The sequence below is a fragment of the Solea solea genome, chromosome 9 (assembly GCF_958295425.1).
Source record: "Solea solea chromosome 9, fSolSol10.1, whole genome shotgun sequence".
Lineage (NCBI taxonomy): Eukaryota > Metazoa > Chordata > Actinopteri > Pleuronectiformes > Soleidae > Solea > Solea solea.
In genome coordinates this window covers 7,299,809-7,326,692 of record NC_081142.1, presented here as the reverse complement: position 1 = coordinate 7,326,692, position 26,884 = coordinate 7,299,809, and the positions used below count along the sequence as shown (strand labels likewise).

Here is a 26,884-nt window from a genome sequence, read left to right as displayed (position 1 = left end):
CACGAGACCTTCCAATTCAAATGTACAGGAATGTAGCTGCGGCAGGTTTTAGCTTCATGGTCCTAACTCCCTCCTTGTTCCCGAGCAGTCAGCCTACATAGTTCAGGATTGTGTGTGGTTCTTCTTCTCACTCATCTTATTATTATTAATAATAATGACAACAACAACAACAGTAATAATAATAATAATAATAATAATAATAATGGTAATAACTTTGATTCATAAAGCGCAACAGTGATTTAAATGACTCCAGAGTTGGTGCCTGGCAAATAGCCAGAGGGAGTGAGTTCCAGAGGGTTGGAGCAGCGACACTGAAGGCCCTGTTGCCAAAGCTTTGCCTGCAGGTGTGGGGAATGGAGAGGAGACCGAGGTCAGCAGACCGCGGGTTCCCGGGAGGGACGATGCACATGGAGGAGGTCGGATAGATAATGTGGAGCAAGTGAATGGAGAGACTTGTAGCAAAGGAGGAGAAGCTTGAAGGTGATCCAGTAAATTGATTTTCTCCTCTGCATGTATACTCAAGTTGTCCGACCGCCTGTCTTAGTCAGACTATGGCCTTAGCTTGATTAAACTGTGCATGTAAACTTAGTGAGTGACATATTGTCCACACTGACTTTGCCACTGTTTCCACTGACATCAGATGTGCATCAATTGCAAGCATAGACTCCATATGAAAATTACATTACATTATATGTCATTTAGCAGATGCTTTTATCCAAAGCAACTTACAATGGAATTGAGTACAATCAGCCAGGGGTGGAGTTGACCATGATGTCTTTCGCACACAGAATACCAGTCTTAACCACTGAGTCAGTCCAACCCCCTTCTGGTCTTCTGGTTTGAAACGTGAAGACTAGGAAGTGGGACAGGACTGGCAGTTGGCCCAAAGTGGGCGACTACACTGGTTGCAAAAATAATTCAATTTTAATGGAAGTTAGTGGTAAAATTTATTTAAATTGATTTATGGCGATAATAAATATTTTGATAAATATTCAATAGAAAATAATGTCAGTTTTGTAAATGATGTTCTAATGTAGAGGAAAAGAAAATATGTATCATCCAACACAAGCGTGGTTGCAGGTGAGGTCTGTGAATCTGTGTTTTAAAAAACTGACATGACCAGGCAAACCGCAAATCTTGACGCTTCATAATAGGAGGAAGAAAGGAACATTCAGACATGTTTTTGATGGTGGGATGAAACCCATACAGACAAAGGAGTTCCTGGATCCAGCACCTTCTTGCTGTGAGGCAATGGTGCTCACCACTAAGCCACCATGCCACATCGAGCAGATGGTAAGGAATATGAAAAGTGTCATCTTGGTTTTTTTTGGTGCGGAAGAGTGATGGGTTTCAAATCTCTGCAGGTTTTATTGAGTGAGTCTTTTATGAAGTGGTCATATGTGATCAGATGTGATCAGCATCCTCTGTCAAGTAAATCTTTAAGTCCAATATTTGTAAATCCAGGATTTTCACAATGCATGACGACGACTGTTGAAGACAAAACACACAAACTGCAAACCTACATGTTTAAGGTTTATTCTGTTTCAATTAAATGCATTACATATTCTGGCCAAAACTCCCAATAATGATTTTATTACATGTTAGAAAATACAAAATAAAACGCAATTAGCTTAAAGTTTTAAAAAGCCTTTATGGGTATGCCTAAAAATGTAAGTGATTCTTACTTTGTAAAATTGAAGGAGGTCTGTGCAGATGACAGTAATGTGTCTGGCGGCCTTTAAGTGGGAAATAATGAAACTATAGGTGTAGTATGTCAGGTGAAGACAGGCGGCTCTGCTTCTTCGCTATATGGTGTGAAAACGCTGTGTTTAAACACAAGAAGAGGAAACTACCAAGTCACTGCTCGCACTAAATAAACAAAAAAAAAAGACTAGGAAAAGTGTTTGCCGTTTAGTTTGAAATCAGCAGAGAAAAATGTACCTCATGCACTCAGTCAGTCCAGCTTTTCTCCTTTTAGAAACCCTCTATCACAGTTTCAGTGTTACTCAGTGTCGAGTAAGTAAGTGTTCACTTTCTGGGGGAACCACAGAATTACCCAACAAAAAGACGGAGAATCACCGCAGCCTAACTGCCGTGTGGGTGGGTGCTCACAGGTATAAGGCACGGCAGCACGACGGGAGCCTTCATTCTCACAACACCAGCAGCTCTTTTGCAAGTTAAATCCACCGAGGCGCAACACAAGAAAGTGCTCCAACAACAACACCGACACTTATCAACGTTTACCGACTTTGTGTAAGACTTTGAAATCAAAAATCTTCCCCTGGAAATCATAAAGAACCTGGTGTGACATTGTTGGTGAGGATATTATAACTTCAGATTGACTTCAGGTGCTGAGGTTTCACTGAGGAAGACACAGCTTTGTCTGAAACTGACCTTCAGCCTTCTAACAGTCAGGATTAACACTGCTATGAACAATATTCATTTAATGTGTGAGTAAAGGGAGCAGGTAGACTCGGTATACTATCTGTTCAATACATATACATTCATCAGTAAGAATCAAGTTCAGATTTTTTAATTATATATTTCTGTTATTGTCCAAATCCCCCCCCCCCCCCCCCAAAAAAAACCCCACTTTTTAATTTTTTATAAAACTTCTCAGAAATCTCAGATCCATTAGTGAACTGAATCCAAATCTGCAAATCTGCCTCTAATCAGAACAATTACATTGTGAAATCGATCGCCTTAAAAACAAAAACAAAGTCTTAATGCAAATGAATATGTAATTATAATGCATATAATGTTATGGCTGTAGCTTCACTCCTTAAAAAAATAAACTCTAACACAGACGGAACAAACGCAGGACAAACTGTGGCAGCTCTGATGGGCTGGTTCCATTTTTTTTTAGTAACATTTTGGACTGAGAGGACTGATTTAACAATGCAGACATGAATGAGTTCACCCTGTCATAAAATAAGAGATGATGAATAATCTCACAGGCTCTGTGGTCACGCCACTTGAAAAAAAAACAACAACTCGGCAGTGAATGACTGAATGTCCATCATCAACTAATACAACAAAACAATCTCTATGACTTAATAGTGGGTAGTGAGATTAGTCAGAGGCCATTTTAGTCTTGTTTTTAATAAATTACATTCTGGAGAGTTAATGTGGCATTTGGTGTTAAAGTCAACAGAGCATGGTGACCTTAAAAGGACCAGTGGTGAAATTATGTTTCAGCTGACAGTGATTGATGAAATAATTATACTTATTTTTTCGATACAATCACCTAATTGTGCGTAGTGTTGTTTTTCCTTAACCCCGAAATTAACCTTTAAAACTTATATCAGGAGTCAAACTGAGTTTTGATATTAGCTGGGGTCGACATAGGTTCTCGGGGCGGAGGTGCAACTTCACCAATTAATGTTGCCACATTTTACACACTGCACTTTTAAGATTTGGTAATCTCTAATCTCATGTTCACTGCATTTGAGCTCAACAATCCATCCTTCCTTGGTCCTCTCCTCCGAACGTAAATCACAGAAACTGACAGAATGAAAAGAGCAAACATGTAACTGTGATGCCAGTGCACAGTGAACACAGTCTCACGTGGGGGAGGGCGGTGATGAGAGTTGTTTTTGTTTTGTTTTTTATTCTAAGATAGTCTCTTCATGGGGCCAGCAGGTGTTGCTGAGTCAAGTCCTTTTCAGTCCCCTCTTTGCTTTGGTGCTTTCTGGGCTGGACCAGGCTGTGCTGTGCTGTGCCAGGCCAGTGGAGGAGAGGAGAGAGGAGAGAGGAAGGGGATAGTGGGTTTCGGGGAGGGGGCAAGTCTCTCAGGAAAGTTCAGACTTGCTAAGCGCGATGGCCAGCTCCAGGTCCTCCTGCTCCTGCTGGGTGAGCCTGGCAAGCCGCTCCTTTTCCTCCCGCTCACTCTCGCGCTTTGCCCACTCTATCATGTCTTCCTCTGTGGGATACTGCTCCATGAATAAAGAACACACACAGACACACACACACAGACACACACACACAGGGAAAGAGACAACAGAGATGCAAAGAAAAGGAGACGCACAAACACAAACACATGTAGTTAACACATTCTTAAAGGTGAACATTGTTGCCTGTTGATAAACACAACACAACTCCTAACAACAACACAATACACACCAACACCACACAGCATCATGAGAAAACTGACTGTTATACACTACATAAAAATAAAAATATCAGTCCTGAATGTGTGTGTCTCTATTATGAGAGCTTTAGTCCATAATGTATGATGTACATTTAGCCAGAAAATGATCTGAAAGGTGTTTTTGTTTCTAAATGTTGTTGTTTGGTGGTTTTAAGTTTATTTCCTGCCGCCAGCCAGAGAAAATTTCCCCTCCAATGACTTACTGCTTATTCTTAGAATATACTGATACAGCCATGATAGCCAGGAAGTGGTTAAAAAAGGTTATTTACAGTTATATATATGCCGCTATTATCTGCAAGTTTCAGCCCAACTGCTGAAATGTTAATTAACTTTAATACAATTTCTATTTTTGTTAAAAAATCCTCTGTCTCCAACGTCTCAAATGGTACATTTTGTTGGGCCAATGAAGGAGAAACTACAGTTTTAATCAACACTTATTTGTTGTTCATAAACAAGTCGGTGATTTATCACCGGGACCCCACAGTTAAAATTAAATGTAAAACAAAAACAACCACCACAAAGAACCGATCAAAATCAGTCTCCACAAGATGATCATGAAGAGATTGAGAGTCTGTATAAATTATAATTAGGACAAAAAGCATGAAATGTGGCATGTCCACTGAGGACAAACGGTCACTTGACATAAATCACAAGCTTCAAAAAGATCACTATACCAGGAAGAAGGGAAATGGTTAAACGTTACACAGAGGACAGCAGTGTCAAAAAGTCTGATTTTGTCAGTGAACGACAGACAGAGGCATCATAGGTCAACAAAGTGTGAATAAACCCATGCAAAAGAAAAGCCAGCAACACCGACAACATTCACAAGCAGGTGATTTCAGAGCTGATGATTTCAGGACGTTCAGAACATGCACAGTGACGTCACGCAGGAAACGGAATAACAACTACAAAACATGCTCTCATGATGATCTCTGAAATATGTGTGAAATGAGACATAAGTGAAACACTAGGCCGGAGAAATTAGACTTTACTAATCCTGAATTCTGCCCAAGTTTGTTATCTGGTCACACTACAGTTACTGAACAGATTTGACAGGATTTAGTATCCATTTGATGCAAATTCTCTACATTTATATTGGATGTTCCTGCTCTCCATGTAGACAATTGTTTCATTAATAGAAGATAAACATAAACACATGTACATGTCAATTTAGACATGACACACTTCTTATACTAATCTTTCATGAGAAATAAAATCATTTTGAAGTTGCAAAGATTTCACAACTGCAAAAAAACTGTAGCAGGTTGAAAGGTAACAGTTTTATGGAAATAATCTATAATCGAGATAATCTAAGGTGCAGTCACAATTTAAATAAAGATAAGATAAATGAAGTGAAAATGAAGATCTGGTTCTTTAAAGCTCAAGCATTTGCAGTGAATGATGTCATGGATGCACATAGAAGCCAGAGATGATGCCCTTGATTCAACTCTTTATTCAACTTCTTTGACAGAGGTGTAAAGACACATAGACACACACACACACACACACACACACACGCACACCATTTCTCCATACATTACACACTGCTGACCAGACAAAAGCTGAATGAACTGGTAAATAAAGTAGTGAATGGATGAACAGAGGGATGAGAGAGGAAATGCATGGATAAATCATTGTGTATGTGTGTGTATGTGAAGAGAAAAAAAACCAAAAACAGAATGACTGAGGAATTGCAAAGGCAGTGGGATGAGTCAATGAGAGCCAGCCAATTACACATTCAGTTAATGCATGCAGGTCTGGTATCGGTGGGTACATGCAGGTGCAGGTGCAGGTGCAGTCATGTGAAGGTAGATGCACGAGACTCAACTGTCTTTTTTTTTTGAGTAATCCATCCCAAATCCTCAGTGTGACCATACAAACTATATCTGTGCAATGTTACAGATGGAAGAGCTAAGAGGGTTTTATAATGGCTGAAATTTCCAAGTGGCGTCTTTCATATTTCGAATGTGTCCTTGGAGTTTATAAAACAACTGTTGCTTCAAGAAACTTCTAGAATTGGCTCAGATTCCTCAGTTCCCTACCAATACTGATATCAGCCTGATCCAGTTCTTTGTTTCTTTTAAACAAATTAACTGTTAATTAACACTGTTAATTGGACATCTCTACTGGTCGTAACCTCAGATCGACCCATGATCTGAACTTTGGTCAGTGCTATATTGGGGGTTTTGCAACTGGAAAATCCGAAGTGTCCCCTGCAATCAGATTCCTGTTGGACGAATCCAGCTGTCAATCACACTGGTGTCCACTAATATTACTTAATGTATCGTCTATTTTCTCATTTACAAAACTATTTTAAAAAGTATTTAGGCTTTACATATCGTATCTGATTACAGTTTTCTCTTTTGCCAATATCCAATACAGGTACTTAGGTACTTTGTCCATACTTTGGTGTCAACTCTGCATATCATAGCAGCTCATTTCTAGAAACTTCAAGTTTTGAGCTGAAAAAGAGGGTCATCAACTAATCTGCAGTCTCTAAGTTTAACTGAGGAGATACCTCGCAGTAGTCCCTGATCAATAAAACAATGAGTTAACACCAATGGGAATCTAAAATTCACCTAAGATGCAGCTTCAGTGTTAAAAAGTGCATAAAATGTGGGGGAAAAAGACAATTTCAATAGAATATTTTGGACTAAAGCACAGCCTCTCATGCACGGGATGTATTGTCCATGTTCCGACTTGAGATAAAAGCCAAATACAAGCAGCCTCTCATCTCTCCATTCACTGCCAACCAGTATGAGGGACTAGGTATCGTAAGTATAGATGTGTGTAATTATCTTTTACCAAAACATATATTTCTGTAACTACACACGTGTTACAGAGCTGATATACTTATGCAAATATAATTGCTATGCTGACAATTCTGTACATTTCTTTATAAATTAAGACAAGTGCAACCTCAAAGGTTTAAATTAAGTGCAACCAAACAATGTGTGTGTGTGAATCAGTAACAAAAAAATGATTTTGAGCATACAGAGATTTTACAAGGCAGAGAAATGAAGCATTCATGACTAGGAGCTACAATATACACCAGCAGCAGTGAGGATGCAAGAGAAAACAAACTAAAAAAAAATGCATCAGCTTAAGTAAACAAAGTTTCCAACTAAACAAAAAAATGTAGAATCAAGAAACTGTGTTTACTTGTTGTTTACTATGATACTTCACATCAGTAGATTAGTTCACTTCTTGGAGAGTAAAAGAAAACTGGCAGTGGATGGAGCGATTCGTAAAGCTGGCTTGTTTTGCTTGGTGGTTGTAACTTTAGAACAATTAGATGTGTTTTTTTTGTTAGCAGGAAATAACACAAAAAGAGGGGACGTCTATTCAGAGTCAGGTGAAGGTGAGGAAGAGGGCGAGAGGGAGGTGCTCACTTTGTCAAAGCTGGCAAATCGGTCAGCTTCCCGTACGTTGTGACGAGGAGGGGAGGAAGGGGCAAAGGGGTCAGCTAAAGGATCCTTGGCAGGCAGGGAAGGCGAGGAGGAAGAGGAGGAGAAGTCTCCCGACGACTGTGGGTGGAATTGCCCACGTCGATGGAAGGAGTCGGAGGACTCTGTTCTGGAAATGGATGATTTCTTGCCTGGTCAGGTGAAGAAACAAAAATCAGGGACACAGAGGGTCAGACCTACACAGTCAGGCTCTAGTTCAACTAAAACACAAGGTTAAAACAGCTCAAAAACATCGGATAGCAACAAAGATAACCACGGTACACATAAATGATGAAGACCAACAGCATTTTTATCATGTTTAAAAATGTATTACTTGTAATTCACAACTGGTTTTAAGTCAAGCAGCTCTTACCTGTCCATCTTTATTCTAAATGAATTGAATTCAAATTGATTCTGTGACACAGAGAACCAGCAGAATTATTTCTCACAATATTTCAGCAGCTTCAGCTTCATTTGTTTATTCTACTTCGTGACCAAGTGACTGATCCACAGTCTTTTTACCTGAGTCACATTTTATTCCAGTTGTGTTTATTTGCATACGCCACACATCGATCAGGTGTTTTCAAAAGTGCGACACCGACCAACTCTTTCTCCTCCTCCGGGAAACGAGGAAACACAGCCATAGATTTGAAGAAGCCATCAAAGCTTCTGTGTGTGTTTGTGTGTGTTTGACTTTATTGACAATGAACCTACAGAAGACCATGCAGTGCTGGAGAAGTGACTGGGCTATAAAACACCAATAAAACCTCTCAAGGTGACGTCAGCAGCTGCCAGTAAAACCACAGCTAATGATTTTGTTAGTGCTCAGAGTTACTGTTGATACAGCTGTGTAATTAAAACCAGTGTCGCTTGTCATTTTTATCATTGTATGCATTCATTCAACCACCCACACCGAGCAATAGCACAAAATAATGAATAATGTCTTCATAAGTTATATGAGGACACTTCCTCGCGGGGTGTGTTCCCACGACACTGTTAAGAAAGCAAACTCGCTCCATTCACAGATCATGTGAAGGAGACAAATACCAGAAGTGACACACAAAAAAGGAAGTCAGACCCTGAGTTACTTCTGCATTCAGAAATAAAGTCTAAACAATCATATAAAACACAGAACAAGTGCTGACCTGGAGGTGGAGGGGGAGGTCTAGTTGGCGTACCCGTTTTGGGGGGCAGAGCAGGCGGCACGTCCGGGTTCGCAGACTGACCGTCTTCCTGGAACAGGTTCTTGTTGTTGATGCCAAATTGGTCAGGAGCGTTTGACTGGAACAGCAAATCAAAGGCACATTTGGCAAAAGACAAAAAACAAACAAACACATTGCGGCTGTACATTGAAGGAAGAATCACAGCAGTGGTGAGCATACTGTGTTTACAATGCAATTATATACAGTGACATAGCATTTTAACACATAATAACATGCTGAACAAAAAATGTGATGGAGAGCTGAATGATTTCAGGAGAACAATTTGTGACATCATGTTTTACAGCAGAGCTTCAGTTCAATATTTATAGAAATGTGATGAAGCATCACCACATGACATCATCGAAATATTAACTATTCTAATTCAATATAGAGAACTTAAAGAAATAAACTGTTTCCAACATATATATGCTGACAAAGACTGTTATACATACAATTAAAAATATGACAAATAATTGCAGCCTTAAGTGCAATTTACTAAGTTTCGAATTGTGACTGTGAAAATGATTACTTAATATGCATTATAATAAAGCAGAACAGTTCATGTTTGACAGCTGTCAAACATTTTACTTATTATACATAACATATTGTGACACAATTTGTCTTTGTGGCAAATTAAATTCACTGTGAGGCAACCATTTCTATTTTCATTTACACACTGGAGCGGAGAACGGAATTAAAAATCTCAAATCTACCTTTGCCAAGGCACTGAAATCTGCAAAGCCCCCTCCAAATGATTCATTACCAAACACAGCAGCAAATGGATCTGAAACATACGAGCACAAATCAGCAACACAGACAGAAACTGTGTATGCTGTATACTGTGTGACAATTCCAACAGCCGCAGTAACCTCTGGTTCCAGAGGATGGCGCTATGCTATATGTCACACCTGGATCTGAGTTGACGTTCACTGTTGTACCACCTGGAGCAAAAGGGTCGTTGGTTGCTACAGGGTCCTGCTAAAAACAGAACATCATCATCATCATTATACAGAAATAAAACAAATACTACTGCAGTGGTATTAATATTACAATAACATAAATATGTCATTTAAAAGTTATTATTAACTTTGTGTACCATTCAAGTGGTTACATTTTAATGATATAGTGCCAATGAGGATTATTTGTATTGTACCAAGCTAAAAATCTCTCATCCCCCTTTTTCAGGTGTGAGGTGATGGTGCACTCATCAAATCATAATTATGAATATTATATTCAGTGTCTACCAATAGACCCTTAATAAACCTGAAAACATTCATTTAAAAACATATGTTTATATTAAACACTTTATTTAGATCGTTAAAATTATTTTGTCCGTCTGGTTTTATTTAAAAATGTAAGGCTATGAATGGCTGACTGCATTGTTTATGACAAACTTTCTTCAAACTTATTCACAACGTGCAATAATTGTTTTATTGTATTATCTTTTTTTCTTGATTTGCAGCCACTCTACTTTTAATTTAATGTGCTTTAACTCTGAGCCTTTCTAGCCTTATTCTCTTGTTACTGCATTTGTTATTGCACCAAAACACCAAAATAAATTCCTTGTATGTAAGAGGTTCCTTAATAATCCAGATTCTTTTTCTGATTTTAATAACTTTCCAAATAATTTGGATGTGGACTAGGATTTACGGGAAACTCCTCACCGCTGCCAGAGCAGAGCTGACTGGTGAACAGCTAAATGGATCTGTCGCTCTGTCCTGTGAACCAAAAGGATCTGCCTCCGCTATGGCGTTAACTTTGCCTCCAAATGGGTCAGACTCTGCCATGTCATTCCCCGTGGTGATGAAGGGATCCTTGGCTGCCGGTGCTGAACTGGTGGGTTTGGAGGTGAAGGGATCGGAGGCGTCTGTCGGTGCCGGTGCAGGTGCTGCATCATTTAGCTTTGCTGCAAACAAGTCTGGTTCTGGCATTCCAGTCGTGGCACCAAACAGGTCAGAGGAAGCAGCGAAAGGGTCCTCAGTGGAAAAGGGGGCACTGGGAGCCTGTGTGAAGAAAGAGTCTGCAGCAAAGGGATCTGTCCCTTTAAATGGATCTCCTCCAAATGGATCTGAACAGGAACATTTGACAATTAAAAACCAATGAATTATGGACGGATGTAAGTGTTTGAAGTTCATTTTACATGAAAAGGTGTTTAGTTTATCTGTTCACCTGCTACATCTGCTAATGCTTTTCCAAATGGATCATCCTTGAATGGATCATCTATAAAAGGAAACACAGTCTTTCAAGGCTTTCAGCACCAAGCAGTGACTTTACACAAACATTCCAAATCAAACTGAGTATATGAAAATGTAAATGGAATCATGTAAATGGCATGTTTTACCTTTTAAGATACAACAATTAGGTCCATTTAAAAGGACAAGGTCTTTTGAATTAATAAATGAATATGTAGGGACTTACGGTCAGTAAAGGGGTCTGAATGGAAAAAGTCCATCTCAGGGAGTGGGGGGGGTTTGGTCTGTGGCGGCATGGGACCAACTGGTGACGAGGAGGGTGTGGATGTTTCTGGAGACTCTGGAGGCTCCTGTTTGTTCTCTTGGTCTGATGACGGGGCCTGTTGAACAGTGACAGACTTTTGTTTGGACACTGAAGTGAGACGTCTTCTTTCTGTCTTTATGATACCGTTCATATTTCTGTATAAATATAGTTTATTAAACTGTTTCTTGCATTTAAGACCGTCTACATAGCTCTATTTTTCTTTTGTGTGTTGTGAATGAAGAACAAAGAGAAAGAATGGATGAAGTAGCAGCAAGAAATAGCAAGAAATGAGCACAGTGAGGAGAAGCCCTGTGTGTCGACAGATTCCAGCGTGCATTGGCTTCTGCTCTGTTGCTGAAACTCACTTGATATGTTAATGACAGCTGATGGGTTGTGTAAAATTTGCTTAATTAAATTGTCTGGCCAAATTAAGCAAAAGACAATCCACAGAAACTTAAATATCTGGGAAAAAAAAATGTAAACACATTTAAACGTGGATAAAACAGGGTTTTTACCTTTGTTGCACTCTCATTAGACGATTTTGCTGCATCATCTGTCATTTCTGAGGAGACTTCGTGGCTACTGTGTTCCTAAAATCCCAGGAGGACAAGAATAAACAAATATTTATTTTATGTACATATGATACAACTCTCACAAAACGGGGAAAACCACATGTAAATTAAGTCTGCTGTCCCGTCATACTTGGTGAGTGCTTAACTTTGAAATTGTCACAATGTCAGAGTCAACTATGAAAACAACAAGACTGCATTATTATAGTGGGATGTTACTCTGGTTTCATTCCATTTATGAAAGGGTTGACAACAAAGGCAGGTGTGTATTAATTACCCTCACTGTGTTGTCCCTTGGCTTAGCAAAGGCTGACATACTACTGTACATATCAGTGGAGGCCAGACTTATATAGAGATCATCCAAGGCATCAGGTTCTGGCTTTTCCTCCTCTGCAGTATTTGGACTCTCATCATCCTCCTCCTCTTCCTCTTTGCTCTCATCCACTTCTTTCTCTGTCTGATCTAAATGTTCTTTCTGAAGACTGTAGACAGCAGCTGTCTTTTCCTCCTTCAGCTCTTTAGGATGGTCCTCCTGGAAGAGGTCCTGTTGGAAAGGGTCTCCCTGGTGAAGCTCTGCTGGAGTGCCTGTTGATCCGTTGACCATGACAGGAGAATTGTCCTCTAAAGCTCTCTTCCAGCTGAGCTGGGCAGTCACTGACCTTTCCTCTACTTGAAGGTCGCTCAGTTTCTGTTGAACCTAAAAACCCCAGTGAGATTTGAGGGTTTTGTGTAGAGAGGATAAGCAAGAGCACGATGAAACTCAGTTGATACGTTCTGTGCAGAATGGAATATTAATGAGCTTAGCACAAATGCAAACAAACTAACCTGTGCAACTTGTTTGAAAGAGTCACGCACTGAATCTTGCAAAGGTGTGAGCTGCTCCTGAGCGGACTGGACTTTATCCTGTAGTCTTCTGCTCTCCTCCTGCAAAGCAAGGAGCTCCTCTCTGGCCTGGACAAGCTCTTCCTCAAACTGACATATCCTCTGTTCCTGCTCCTCGTGCTCCGACTGCAGTGATGAGATCTGTGACAGTTATACATTTTGTGTATAAGCTGGTATTCATATGAATCAGGAGATTGGAGTCATATGGTTGGATTTTTTTAATTAAAATATTTTCTGCCAGTTTTCACCTATTGAATTTATACAACTTTACAGTAAAATTAAATAAATAAAGAAAAACCAACCAATTGTGTCTCTTGAGTAGTCTGTTGTCGAATGTGAGTCAGCTGCTCCTCCAGGGAGCTCTTCTGTTGGTCCAGCTCGTCCAGGGTATCCTGGACTTTCTGACGCTGACTCTGAAGCCGCTGCAGCTCCCCACTCTCTTTCGCAACCTCATCTTGTAAGTCCTACAGATTTAAAAGCAAAGCAAAAACAGACAAAAAACATGTTTGTGCGAACTTCCTCAGACATGAGTCAGAGAAGACTGGTGGCTAATTTATTCAAATTAAGTCAGTTTGTTGTTTTCTATCGGTTCAAAGTGTATTCCCGAGGACACTAGAAGTGTAGTTTGACAGCTAATCAAGTCAGTGACTGCAATTTAAAAATTTCCTCCAGCGAAATCCTCAAAGTTAATATTTTCACAAATTCACAAACACAAATTGTGGCAAGACCAAATTTGTGCACGGTATAGTCATTTTGTCTAAACATTTCCATAACACTTAATAAGATGATATCATTTTATTTGTTAACTGAATTCCAACTTCATTAATGCTGTACAATAATCCTTAAATAAAAAGCTGGGAAAAAGTCAGCATATTAAATTGGTGGCCCCAAAAATTTTACTTTTGACAAACACTGCAGAAGATGTCTTGGTTATGACATGTCTTGAGGTAATGGAGAATCTGATGTCAAGGAAAACATTTTTTAAAACACAATGGAGTATAAATAGCCAAAGGTAAGTGAGGCTACTCTGCAGTGCAGCTAAGAAATTCAACTAAATCAGCATGAGACTCCCTTGAGCCCAGCACCCACACACTGTTACCAGACTGAATTCACATGAGCAGAACAGCCTCACCTCTCCCAAAATAGAGCCCATTTATCAGGCTCAGAGGAGTCAGACACAATTACTCAAGAACAGCAGCCTCAGGGACAGTAACTGTGTTTCTGAAAAAGCTTCTCAAACTGTTCAGATCAATTATCTATACCTACAATGTGCAGTATGTTTCCATTATATTCATCAATGTAAAATAACTGCTTTTTTAAGGCAGCACAATACATGTATTGAAAGCAGGGGCAGTGTTAGCCCTAGAATGGGTTTTTTTCCAGCAGCCTGTGCCTATCAAATCAAAATAGTTTAAAATTAAATAGCCTAATCATCATTGTAGATAATTAATTATCATAATTTGCAGCTTTTGGTGTTGATGACCTACCTGCACTTCGCCACTGCGTTGTCTGATGGCCTCCTCGTTCTCCTTGATCTCCTGTTCCACAGTGCTCTTCTCTCTGGGGGTCCAGCAAAACAGACAGGAGTATTTAGCAACCAAGGACAGAGACGGAAGACCCGACACTCTGAGCCCACCCAACCAGCTCTCCAATGAACCTTCTTCCCCCTGCCCCTGCACGACCACTATCTCTTCTCCCTGGACAAACATGATATCCTGAACTCGCCACTCCACTGTAATGTAGAGCTATTTCAATGCCTGCAGCGACAGCAGGTGAGTATGTGTGTGAGATTGCGATACAAAGAGAGCCAGCCAGCGTGTGAGACTGGGCTGCAGATATACTGCACCGTGAGCAGTATGAGGGCGGGTAGAAAAACTGAGCAAGTGCTTGCTCAGTTAAATGTGTGGCAGATGAAGAGTCAGAAGGAGATGGCCGCCTTGAGGATGGAGGATCTTTTGAGGATACAAGTGAGGGGGTGGGGTCTGCCTTGAGCATGCAGGAGGCAGGAGACTCACCAATTCACTCACAGTGGATCCTCCAGAGTTTGTCCTGCATCGTTCATACATGAGCTTACATGAACATTAACCAGAGATTATACTAGGGAGCTGGCTGGACGTTTGTGTTCATACATGAAGCCCCCTGCAAAACCTCCAGAGATTGTCTGAAGTTCAGTGCATGTCTGAAAGCAGTCTGTGAGGCTGATAAACCAGTGCCAACATTTACAAATTCAACTTTTAATATTTCTGTTTTATTTCTGAAAAACAGCATTTGTGCAAACAAAATGGTTAAAATCTTAAAGAAAACTCAAATAACAATACTCATACTCATCTTTTATGAATAAATAAATACCATTTTCCTTTGCCACCCATTTCATGGCAGAAATGTTTTGTTTTTTTATATTATGTTGCTCCACTCTTTAGTCAAAACATACAATTATCTTTTTAATATTATATCCTGCTTGAGCAATTCCTACAGTTAATTTAAGCCAAGTACGACTTCAGATCTCTTACCCACTCTCATCACCAACATCCTCAGCTTGAGCAGAACATTGCTGCCGTCGTTTGAAACAATCGCAAATGTGCATCATCTTCCCTCTTGATCTTATACTTGCATCTGCTTTAATTTTTCTTCTCTATCTTCTCTGCTTCCAACAGCTGCCATCTAGCATGTGTGGGTGTGAAAACACAGAGGGTAGAGGGGGTCGGCCTCTTTTTCACTTCTCACTCACAACTCCCATGAATACAGAAGCTAAAGCTACAGTTATATTGAATCCGTAAAAACAAATTCTGAAAACCGCTCCCTAGTGAAACTGAGACTACCCCTAAAAAGGAATACAAAAAGTATTTGCATCTACTTTCAATGCGAGGTGGAAATGCCTGAATGAAACTACTCAAGGCTAAAAAAGAAGAACGGAAATGGAACATCTGTTTCTCATGTATTTAAGTGTTTTTGTTGTGTTTAAAAAGGTGTAAAGCAAAACAGGTGCATTCTATTATTTGCAGATTTCTGTTTTACTGACATTGTGAAGGTGTGTGTTTAAAGAAAGTCGAAGTGAATGAGAGTACTGTCATTTTAAGTGCTGAGTACATACCAGTATGTAGAAATTATTGGGGAAGCTCAAACCAACTGTGTAAATCTGTGTGTTTTAGGACGACATTTTATTCCAATCATCAGTTACCTGCCATCCACAGTTCACTTTATAAACATGTGTTTATAAAAGTATTACTATTATTCTCATTCTTCTCACTAGTACCATTATAAATGCATTGACTGTTTGAAGGAAACACTGCCTCCTGGTGGCCAGATGAGGATACAGGGACACTGTCCAGCCATTTTCTCTGACCGCAGACTCTCATAGGGGGAGTCCTATGTTTTTACACTGAAACTTCACAGGGCATAAATTGATGTGATTTATATATATATTTAAAAAAAAAATCAAGAACAGATTAAAAAGAATTTGACCTCAAACTAAAACTGAATCTTTGAGCTTGGGTCGTCTAAGTCATATTGGCTTTTAGACATAAAAAGAGTAATAAGTGGACGGAATACAAATAAAGGGCATCTTTTAGCTACTAACACAATCAGTGTCATAATCAGCACCAATATCATTATTAAGTGATTATGAAAACGAGGGTTACCGTTGTAGTTCAACGATCTCATTACTGAGAGAGTCCAGCTCCTTAATGGCTGAGAAATCGGCTGCCAGGTTTGCCAAATTGTTCTGGAGAAGAAGCAAGGAAGGCAAGAGGACAATTCCACACATTACCACATGTAATACACAATTATAATGGTGAACTACCTCTATTCTGGACTAAGAGTTACCTATCATCATAAATGGAAAGTATCAACACGTAGCTGGAGAGAATAGCAAAGTTTTTTGTTAGTGTGAAATCCTCCATGGTTAGGATAGTACATAACATTGAGCAAGAAACGTCACAGCACAAATAAATGAAGATCAGAGCTCCAGTATACTATCAGCTTCATGAAATTACACTTGGAGTGTCTTCACTTTATAAAATAAATCAATCTAATCCAAAGGAATAATTATGTAGACAACTCGTAAAAGTAAAATTATTATTCAGATTAGTGAAGGCTGTTACAAGTACTTATATGTACATACATTAAGTTAATAAACTAATACACACTCACTATATAGTAGTTGCAACACAGAGCAACTAAGCACATAGAAAGGAAAAGACTGATTTACTGTAAATACACAACTACAATGTGAGCAAGAGATATACAGCTGCAGCTTTCAGTACATGCAGTTATTCTTTCACTTACTGAGCTTTTTGTGTCTCGTGTTTATCATGTAACTATTGTCACAACTATAACTTGATTTTTCGAACCCTTCTAAATAAGACAATCAATGTCAATATTTAGGGATGAATCGTTTCAGACTCTGTTTATCATATTTCTAAGGATACGCTGAGCACCTGTATCATCACGAACATCATGTTTGATGGAAAAAAGGATCCAGGCATAATTATTGTTTATAGATTTCAATGCACGGAGCCACTTCACCTGTTTAATGTTTTGTCTGTCGGATGGAGGGATCATCTCCGGTGTGAGGCTCTGCGGAGGGTCCAGGCCTTTGACCAGCTTCTGATTGATGAGATGAAGCGCCAGGGCAAATTGTTCTCTGGTCAGTTTACCAATGTCGCCAATGTCACAAAGTTCCCTGTGTGAATAGAAACCAGACACATAACAGACAAATGTTACATAACAGAATAACGTACGCCTCAGGCAAACTGTTTTTGACAGCCTGATTGATCAGCATGTTCTGTAATGACAAAAGCCAATACACAGGAAAGTCACAACAGGACAGAAGCTAATCAGCCATGTGGAGATAAAAATCTACTGTATATGATGTGATATTGTACTAGTTGGAGGTTATGACATGCATTGTAATGTTATCACAACTGCTGTTATTATCTATCCATCACTGAGCACACACAGTTTCAGTCATCAAACAGCAGATTTCTAGTCATGCTGCCTGCAAAGTTTATGTTGTGGAAAAGGGATTTAAGTCTAGTTCCTTGTGAATCTGTATTTCACATCTTGTGGAAATGGTTCTTCAAATAGTTGCAAAGCTTGCATATAGCCCTGTTAAGCCCCTCCCATGTAGCAACCACCCTTTGTATCCTGACATCTGTTGTGTTTTTTGTTTACTTTTCTGAAATTTCAGTATTTATTGGGTTTCAAAAGGTTGGTATATTAAATGTTAAGCGAGACATACTACTGACATCAACACAGACAAAATGGCTTCAGGAGTCCACACCCAACAAAGCTAAACAAGTTACCATCATTATCCTGGAACAGTTTAGTCATTTTAAAACAAACAAACATAATCAAAGATAAATTAATACATTTGTGAAATAAATACAATACTAGGAAAAAGTCTCAGGTCACCTATCACATTCTGTGATCAGTGGCAATTGGATTAGAATGACGTGACTGAAAGTTGGTCTTATATATTAACAAGCTGTAAACAAATGCATGTGTCTTGGCATAACAGACATTTTTCACAGCAGATATTTCACAGCATGAAATAGGACAAACACAGGTTTAACCAATAACATTAATTAGGGTTCCAGTCCAGTTTTAAGAGAGCCCGGGTCATGTTATTGTTCAAGTGTAAACCCGCAAAAGCTGTTGCAATTTTTTTTTAACTACATACATGTTTCCCATTTTTTCTAAATGCGTTCCAATTAAGTGATTGAGAAATAATTGTCCTGTATGATCACTATAGCATTGCTCTAACAACAAATCTAATGGTGACATGGGACGTTTGCACAGTACTGACAAACCATGGCAAAATAATATTCAAATCTTCCACAAATCAACCTATACTAGCAATTTTCTTTCTTTTTTCTTTTTTTTTTTAATCATATGACTGGTCAATTTTTTCATTTCTAGGACTATGTTTGATTTCCGATATCCGAGTGTAGTCTTCAAGGCTGAGATGAACATGGCCATACCATTAAAAATAATGCTTTTGATAAGTAGTGTACCTGTAACATTCCTTTTCTAAAAACAATCTCAGGAACGGTGGTAGCATCTTACCAAGTCATCTACTCAAATATCTTTACTCCAAAAGGCTCAAACAAGCATACATTTCCATAGAATTGCAGTAAGTAAAGAAAATGAATTTGACAATACTACAGCATATGTAAAACCAAAAGTAAAAATGTCAAGTCAGTATCTACTGTAATAGACAGTTTCTTACCAGATGCGTGCAAGTGTAGCAGAGGGCAGCCCAGTCTTGAGGAAGATATCTCTGACCTCCGGTCCAGACACCAGCCCATCCATGTCACTGTCTGTCTTGTTGAAGAGGTCATCATATTTGGCTTTGTCTGCTGGTGACACCACCCACTGCACAGACAAAACAACATATTCATCATCTCCCACTGTGTTTACTGCTTATCTACATTTGAGATTTAAAACGTACAATAGTGAAATAATCCTCACTCAAACTAAAACATTTTCTTACCTTCACACTCCCCATCTTGCTCTTTTGAAAAACACACTGAACTAGCCATTTTGAAATCATTTCAAATATGTGTGGTTGCAGCTATTTTGTAGTAAAATAAAACATCCAAAAGCTTTCTGGGTACTACACACACTGGAGGGACGGGTCTTTTACTCACAGAAGCAGCTGCTGGTGCTGGTGCTGGGACAGAAGCTGGGACAGGAGCTGGGACTGGAACTGGGACAGGAGCTGGGGCGGATTTAGGAGGGTGGGGCATGGTCTTAGAGCCAGCGTGGGAGGAGCGACTGTCTTTGACAGAAGGGGGCGAGGGTAACAGGGGCATCACAGGAGGCACGGAGGGTTTTTTCCTCTTCGAAGGTGGAACCAGGGGAGGAGGCAGGGACATGGGAACAGGCTCCCCTTCCAAAGCTCTGTACACCAAATACATGGCCTGGGAAAGGGCAACAAAATTCAGTGATGAAAAAAAAATTACCAATCAACAATCTTGTAGTTACTCAGTTCTCACACTCGCTCCACAATGTTGACAGCCTGTAATTACATCAGAGATTGAACATTTCAAGCACAGTTTTTAAGACATAAACAAAATGGGTGAAATGGGTAAATTAATCATTCTGTTCCTGATCATTCTGACCAGGAAAAACAGTTAGATAACAGTAGATAATATATGCAACTGTGCCATAAAAACTTTTCTATCTGATATATAGACTAATTTCTTACCACAGAAAATTCATCTCTATCCAACATGCCATCTCTGTCGAGGTCACTGAGCTCCCACACCTTGAACACAGAAACATATTATTGTGAAAAAACAAATCATAATCACAAATCATCATAACTAAATGGGTCCCTGAAATTGCCGAACCTACTTTCACTTCCACAAAGATTTAAATTTTCTACCAAACCGATTTTTGCTTTCACAACTCCTTTCACAACCCCTGCATTGTGTAATTTCATTTGTTGTAATTTGGCTTTCATATGACATTTTGTGTAATTGTGCACATACAATTTCAAGTAACATTATTCAAGTTATTTTAAAAGACAACTGCACACGTTTTTATTTTCATTAGCACAAGAGTTCTGTCCTGTATTATCTTGCCACTGTTTTGTTTTTTTTAAATGGATTATAGTCAAAACCTGTCAGTATCGAATTACCCAGTCAGGCATAGTTAGAGAAGCCTCTGCATCTGTTGGGTCCTTGCTGGGTCCTAACGTGCCCTATTAGCATATTGTGGCAGGCTCATGCTGAGATGAGATGTAATATGCATCACTGACAAAGTAAAGTTGCTAATGGTTATTACTGGTCAGATTAGTAGGTCATTGATTGTGTAACTTTCACAAATTGCACTATGTCATACACTTGAGGATCACAAGGTGAAACAGACATGCATGAGACTGACACCTCCTACAGGACAGCAATTTATTACATGCCAGGGGAACATACCCTGCCAAGTATATCCACTGGGAGTTTAGAGTTGAGCAGGACAGGCTTAACCCTGTCACCTGTTAGCATCCCTCCTACTGGACCCAGACTTTCAAAGATGGCATCAAACTTCATCTTCTCCTCGGCCTGAAAAGAGAAAAAAACAAAACAGACATCAAATTAATAGAGGCAGAAGAATCTAATTCATAGTCTTCCTCGTGCAGTTACCTTAAAACATTTTCAAATAAAAACATTTGTGCAAGCACAAAACAGAAATGCGTTTCTACAAAGTTCAAGAGACAAGAGAAAGTCAGGCCTGTCGGCTGTGAAAATAACTTTGTTTCCTCTTTGTGTGTGCACAAGTCTCATATAGCACACATTAGGTGCATTCAAGGATTTTAGTCTTTTTCTGTTGTGATTGTTTGTGGTAAATTAAAAATAATCATAGGTGACTTGGATAAACTATGATAGAAAGAGAATCTTACCTTAACAACCCATGGCATGTCACCACCCACACTTCCTGCCAACAGTGGGCTGCTAGTATCGTGCTGTTAATTTAAAAACAAAAGTGCATCACATAGTGCATCACAAATTAAACAGAAGTAACACTTAAGCCCTAACCCTACAGTATGGAGAGTCTGTAGCTGCAAACTTACAAATTTGGGAGGAGGAACAGCCACGTTAAGGCTCTTGAGTGCCACCTCCAGGCCATTTTGAGCACAGGCTACCAAACGTAATGCTATGAAGAATTGCTGAGGGGAGATCAGATGGTGTGTTATGCAAAACTGTTGATCACATACAAAGCATGCATATAAAAGAGCCAATTCATGATATCACACCACACTGTATTCTCTACCTGTTTGGTAAGAGAACCTTTACGTTCAGAGTCTGCCAAATCCCATATCTAAGAAGACAAACACAGGATACATATTTATTACCAATAAAATAAAAAGTAGAGACAACAGTAAGATGTTGCTTCTGTGATGATGCCAGAGTTTTTTCACCTTCCCCAGGACCAGGTCAGCCAAGCCCGACCTCTTCAGGAACAGAGCTGCATCTGCTGCCGTCACCCGCCCACTGCCTGATGGGTCAACCTTTACACATACAAATATTACACACAGTCAGTCAGTCAGAGCCTCCTAGGACATCAGTTAGACAGTTGTGCTGCTATCAAAGACCAAGTGCAGGCTACAGTGTCTGAGCTGGCAGATGCATTATCCTTAATTCTAAAAATTGGTCACTTCAATCAATTTTGTTAATAAACCAAAGCTAGTTCCTCAGCAGTCTGTTAGTTTGATATTGTATCGGACGGATACTAGTGCTCTTTCATGAGGCACACAGTGAGCTCCCATGACATGGAAAGGGAAACATTATTAATTCATAGAGTTACTTCCATGCTGGTCACAGACATTTGAACTGGTAGCAGAGAAGAGACAACACTGCTCACTGCAAAACATGTCTGGTTACCTGTTCAAAATAATACCAGGTGGCTACACCTGATATTATTTTATTATTATTGGGTTAGATAAATGGCAGTACAAATAGTCAGAATGCACAAATTTGCTCTTGTCATAATTTATACTGTTTTGCCATCTTTTAAAAGTGAGTCTTCATATTAAAAGTTTGGGAAAAGCTGTTCTCAACATTCTTTAAAAGCTAGTAATGGTCGGAGCTCAATAAAAATGTTTATTTTAAATTTCTGAATTTTTGAAAATACAAATTTCATACCTGTCTGTAGTATTTGTCGTAGATAGGATTTCCACTGGACAGCTGTTGAGAAAGACAAGAACCCTACTTTAAAATCAGTTGGATTTAACAGGTGTTTTATAGAAAAAAAAATGCAAAATGCTGCATATGTGTTATACATGTTTATGCAAGATCATCAACTCCTTATGGATAAAATCTACAACTACCATTGTCAGTGATGTTGAAATGATCAACAAATGTTTTCCTGGGTTCAGTAATGGAGCAAAGAACCCAGAAAATAGTCAATGAAAAATCTGAGAACCAAAAAAAACACTCAACCCTTCAAAATAGTTGACGATTAACATAGTAATCTAATAATTGATTAATCAAATTCATTTTTTTTAATTGAAAAATGAATTACTTATTCATCAATTGACAATTTCCCAGAGCTTCAGAATAAATGCTAATCCTGACCAATCAACAGCCAGACCTTACAATATGTTCATTCACACTTAGGTAAAGCAGAAAATAGGAAATTACATTTGAAGGGTGGTTCATTATAGCTTGATAAATACAAACGCATTAATCATTTAAATTATTGGTGATAAGATTTGGTCAATCAGCTCATTTTATTGATGGTATTTGAAAATAACTGCTATATCTGTGCCTCCTAGCAAAGCTTTACAGGTTTTCTACAGTAGTGCAGTAACTTGTATACACCGTACACTGCACTAGTATTAGCCGGGATGATCCAAAAGGTTTCTGCTAAAGAATTAAGTCAGCTGATTTCAGGATACAAGCTTCACTTCTCAAGACTAATGTCCATAATTACAATGACTTTGCTTTGTGATATATTTCCAAATGTGCGGTTTAAAGCAGATGTCATAATAGTTGGAGAGGTAGCGGGGTCCCACCATTAAAATATTAAAAATGTCAGATCCTTCTATATTAATTATTAATCATAGGAAAAAGTGTTCATCCGGGTATCTTTTCAGCACTGCACCCAGGCTGGCAGAGAGTTATAGTTCTATTGAACCTCTTTCCAATAGAAATGACTTTCATAAATAAAATTGTCAGAATCAAACAAAACAAAAAGCTCCCTGTCTACCAGCAGCACATCAGCCACCTTGGCGTAACTGTAACACTGGATTTATATCTACATTGTTTCTCCTTGACTTTACCTGGTCTCTCCCCCTCTTTTTACGTTCTCCCCCATTCCTCTTCTTTTAACCCAACAACAGATGGCTGCCAACCCGAGGTCCAGTTTTGTCAAAGGTTTCTTCCTGTTAAGGTTTTTCCTCTTGCTCATTGTGGGAAATGTTGAGATTCTCTAACATTGTAAGGTATCCACTTTCCACCATACTATATATGATAATGTTTGTTGCATTTAAATGTACGTCTGTCATATCCTGCATTAACAACCAAATGTCCTCGGTTAATACAATTGTCCACTGCTTAACTGAACAGGAAAAGAATCCCCCCATTTCCTCTTTCATGCAGCTGAAACTGAGACCCAGCAATTGTGCTAACAGATCAACAGTCCCAGCAAAGTACAAAGGGAGTTGGGAGTAATTATTTGGACTGAATCAACCAGGGAGTGGCCATTTAACCAAGTGGAAAAACTGTCTTTGAATTTGTCTTGGGACATCCAAATATACCATCTACTGCAAAACAAAAGCAAGTAAAGTGTAAAGCTCTTTAAGGACATTTAACAGACTCACAAGTTGACTCGTAAGAAAAACACAGCCTGTGGTCTGCTTGATAATTAACAGCTTAGTCAACTGCCATTTTATGCACAAGATAACCATTTAGACACACTTATCGTTCTCTGACCAATGCAACTTTTCTGTGACACACAATAGTGTGCCTGGAACCATTGGTAGCTGTAACACTGTGGTCATTGTACTGGTGATCCTTTAACTGGACACTATGAAGAAAAACACCCAAGTCAATTCAGGCCAGTCGAGTTTGTTTTGGAAATGTCAACCGTCTAATACCACAGCAATTAAACACACTAATGTTGCTCACTGCCAAAGCGTGGGTGATTGCAAGATGAGGAAATTGTGGAATTGTTACAGAAAATATGTAGTTTGCCCGCAAATCACCATTATTTTGATTAACCATGACCATGAATCAATTAAAGGTTTCTTTGTTTCATCGATATAAAATATTCAAATTTCAATCTGTTTTTACCAGCCCACAAAATGACCTAAATCTTTATTATGCTGCAATACATTAATAAATAGTAGCCAAATATTTAGGGACTTTTATCAATTTTCAGTTAATATTTAAAAGGTTCAGTGTGTACAAATTAGAGACATTAAGTGTGAAACTAGAGACTGCAACAAACAGAGGACCCATGAGCTCACACTTCCTTTTCCCAAGTACGTTAGTGAACTAAAGTGGCCTTTGCATGCCAAAATGGTGTGGTTCTGCTTCATTTATGACAAGCTTCCACTTCAAGATGTGAAATGCAAGCTCTCGCTGGTTTAAACTTTCAGACATCCAGCAAATGGGGGGCAACTTTCCGTGTACTGCTAGAGCCGGTCCCAAGCCCAGATACATGGGAGGGATGTATAAAGAAGGACATTCGGTGTAAAACCTCAAAATCAAATGTGGATCAGTGAAAGAGGACACAAAGAATACGGTAAGATGGAGACAGATGATCCACAGGGGAGACTCCTATAGGGAGAAGCCGAAACAAAGAGGAAGAATACCTTTACAGTTTGAGAATTTTTAGTCATGTGAGAGAGGTACAGATGTCAAAGTTGCTGGGTGACAGGCAGCTTCTGTCTGTTGATACAGGAAACAGTAGCTCAGGTAACAAGTCAGGCACTACAGCCTACTTCATAGTTGCAGGCACTAATCTGTTTGCAGTGCAAAATAATCACATCCCTACATAAATTCCAGTATTCAATGCATAAGATGATGAGATTGATTTCTGCTCTGTGAAAGTTGAAGTAACTGGTTTAATGTGGATTTCAACTTCATAAATGAAATAACACTTCACAAATCATTAGTAACATATTCAAAGCAAATACCTGTTTATGTTGGTTTTTGCAATGTAGAAACCATTGTAGGAGAAGAAAAAAAAGACACTTGAATATATTGCGATAATTATTGTTGAACTATTGCACAGCCCTAGACTGACATTTTGTGACAGTAGAGGCGACTGGTGGATCATCATACTCACTTCCTCTTACTGGTTGCAAAAGAACAGCCTTAAGTTTATCTCACCCATTTTGTTCAAATTGTGAGTATAAAACAAACTCAGGGGCTAACAGGCTAACAGTGTAAGTTCGGTCCACTTCACAAAGGTCATGAACAACAGTCGTTACAGTCTGTTTGCTTCTAATTATAATCTTCAACAGCTTGGTTAATCGATCAAAACATACACTCAGCTGCACAAGCAACTACAAACCCACGTAAAGTGGGCCATGTTGTTGAGGTGTCCAAAATGTGAAAGTGTTTGTAAAGGAAATCCATATTAGAAATGGTTGAATCAGGAGAGACATGACATGTCAATGCACATCATATAAACACATCTAACAGCAAAACTAGCAGCGGGAGAAGCGAAATGCGGCACCGCGAGACGTAAATGCACACACCCCACAGCGTAAACGAAGCCAAGAGAGGCCGAAATGTTTATCTCCAGTTTGATAATGCGGCTCTAAAACACTCCAGCAATGCACACAAACTAGCTGTTAGCTAGCACGCTAGCTAGCTACGCCCTTACGCAGTCCCCAAAGAGATTAGGCAGAAACTTTTCCCAGTCACAGCAGGACTTAACTTCGCCCCAAAGAGCGGCGAGGATCGAGATAAGACTCTCTTTCTACCAGTCCTGTTCCGCTAATACTGTAACTGTCTCCGAGCAGTAGGGGACAGTGGTCAGAAAAGGTTTGCAGTCGTTAGAGTTGAGTTGTAAGACTGTGTTACCTGAGTAAGAGACAGAGTGGCAGCCATAGTGTTTCTGTTTCCCACTGCTTTCATACTGCGCTGCTGCCAGACACAGACAGAGGCCGCTAGAAAACATGGTACTGGATCTCCACGACACCGGGATCACTGTCATATGCCTATGATCAATGAGCAGAGTGGGCTGCGGCCCTCTAATGGACGTTGGTGGTACTGCAGGTGGACCATAAGGGGTAAAAAAATAAAATAAGTAAACAGTGAGGAACAAATAAAATAAAGATCAAATATGATAATCTAACCTTTCAAATACATAACAACATATTTAGTGCCCAACTGAAAAGCCCCAGCAAAAGCCTAAAAGAGCACACAAAATGTAAATTACATATCATTAACATGATTAGGTAAATTGGACACTCTAAATTGACCGTAGGTGTGAATGTGAGTGAGAGTGAATGGTTGTCTCTATGTGTGGCCATGCGATAGACTGGCGAACTGTCCAGGTTGTACCCTGCCTATTGCCCTATGTCAGCTGAGATTGGCCCCGCATCCTCGCGACTCTCCTGTGGAGGATAAGGTGGTAGAAAATGGATGGATGAATCATCATGTAAAGTACAAAGCAGGACATCAT

At 39.3% G+C, this 26,884-nt stretch overlaps 1 protein-coding gene across 5 annotated transcripts; it reads right to left on the bottom strand.

Moving 5' to 3' along the window:
• Positions 1-1,520: 1,520 nt before the first annotated feature.
• On the bottom strand, positions 1,521-26,430 carry eps15 (epidermal growth factor receptor pathway substrate 15). Of its 5 annotated transcripts, none has more exons than XM_058638486.1 (25): positions 26,281-26,430; positions 22,387-22,428; positions 21,663-21,752; positions 21,515-21,562; positions 21,315-21,410; positions 21,144-21,206; positions 20,680-20,805; positions 19,956-20,015; positions 19,396-19,668; positions 18,975-19,120; positions 17,270-17,426; positions 16,384-16,466; positions 14,233-14,305; positions 13,048-13,209; positions 12,689-12,871; positions 12,141-12,560; positions 11,810-11,884; positions 11,217-11,370; positions 10,968-11,018; positions 10,463-10,866; positions 9,707-9,776; positions 9,512-9,582; positions 8,742-8,877; positions 7,543-7,748; positions 1,521-3,932 (listed from the first exon to the last, which is right to left on the bottom strand). In XM_058638486.1, the coding sequence occupies exons 1-25, from the start codon at positions 26,332-26,334 to the stop codon at positions 3,792-3,794; spliced, it is 3,384 nt and encodes a 1,127-aa protein (XP_058494469.1). In that variant the 5' UTR covers positions 26,335-26,430; the 3' UTR covers positions 1,521-3,791. The 5 variants fall into 5 exon arrangements, with proteins under 5 accessions (XP_058494469.1, XP_058494467.1, XP_058494468.1 ...); XM_058638484.1 differs by having other exon boundaries at positions 12,689-12,886; positions 26,281-26,429; XM_058638485.1 differs by having other exon boundaries at positions 9,707-9,773; positions 12,689-12,886; positions 26,281-26,429.
• Positions 26,431-26,884: the final 454 nt, after the last annotated feature.

Coding starts and splice junctions, on each gene's coding strand:
- eps15 (XM_058638484.1), bottom strand. CDS start 26,334: ATGAAAGCAGTGGGAAACAGAAACACTATGGCTGCCACTCTGTCTCTT. Junction 21,411..21,514: donor AAGGTTCTCTTACCAAACAG/GTAGAGAATACA, acceptor ATCTCCCCTCAG/CAATTCTTCATAGCATTACG. Junction 17,427..18,974: donor GCTACACTTGCACGCATCTG/GTAAGAAACTGT, acceptor CTATTCACACAG/GGAACTTTGTGACATTGGCG.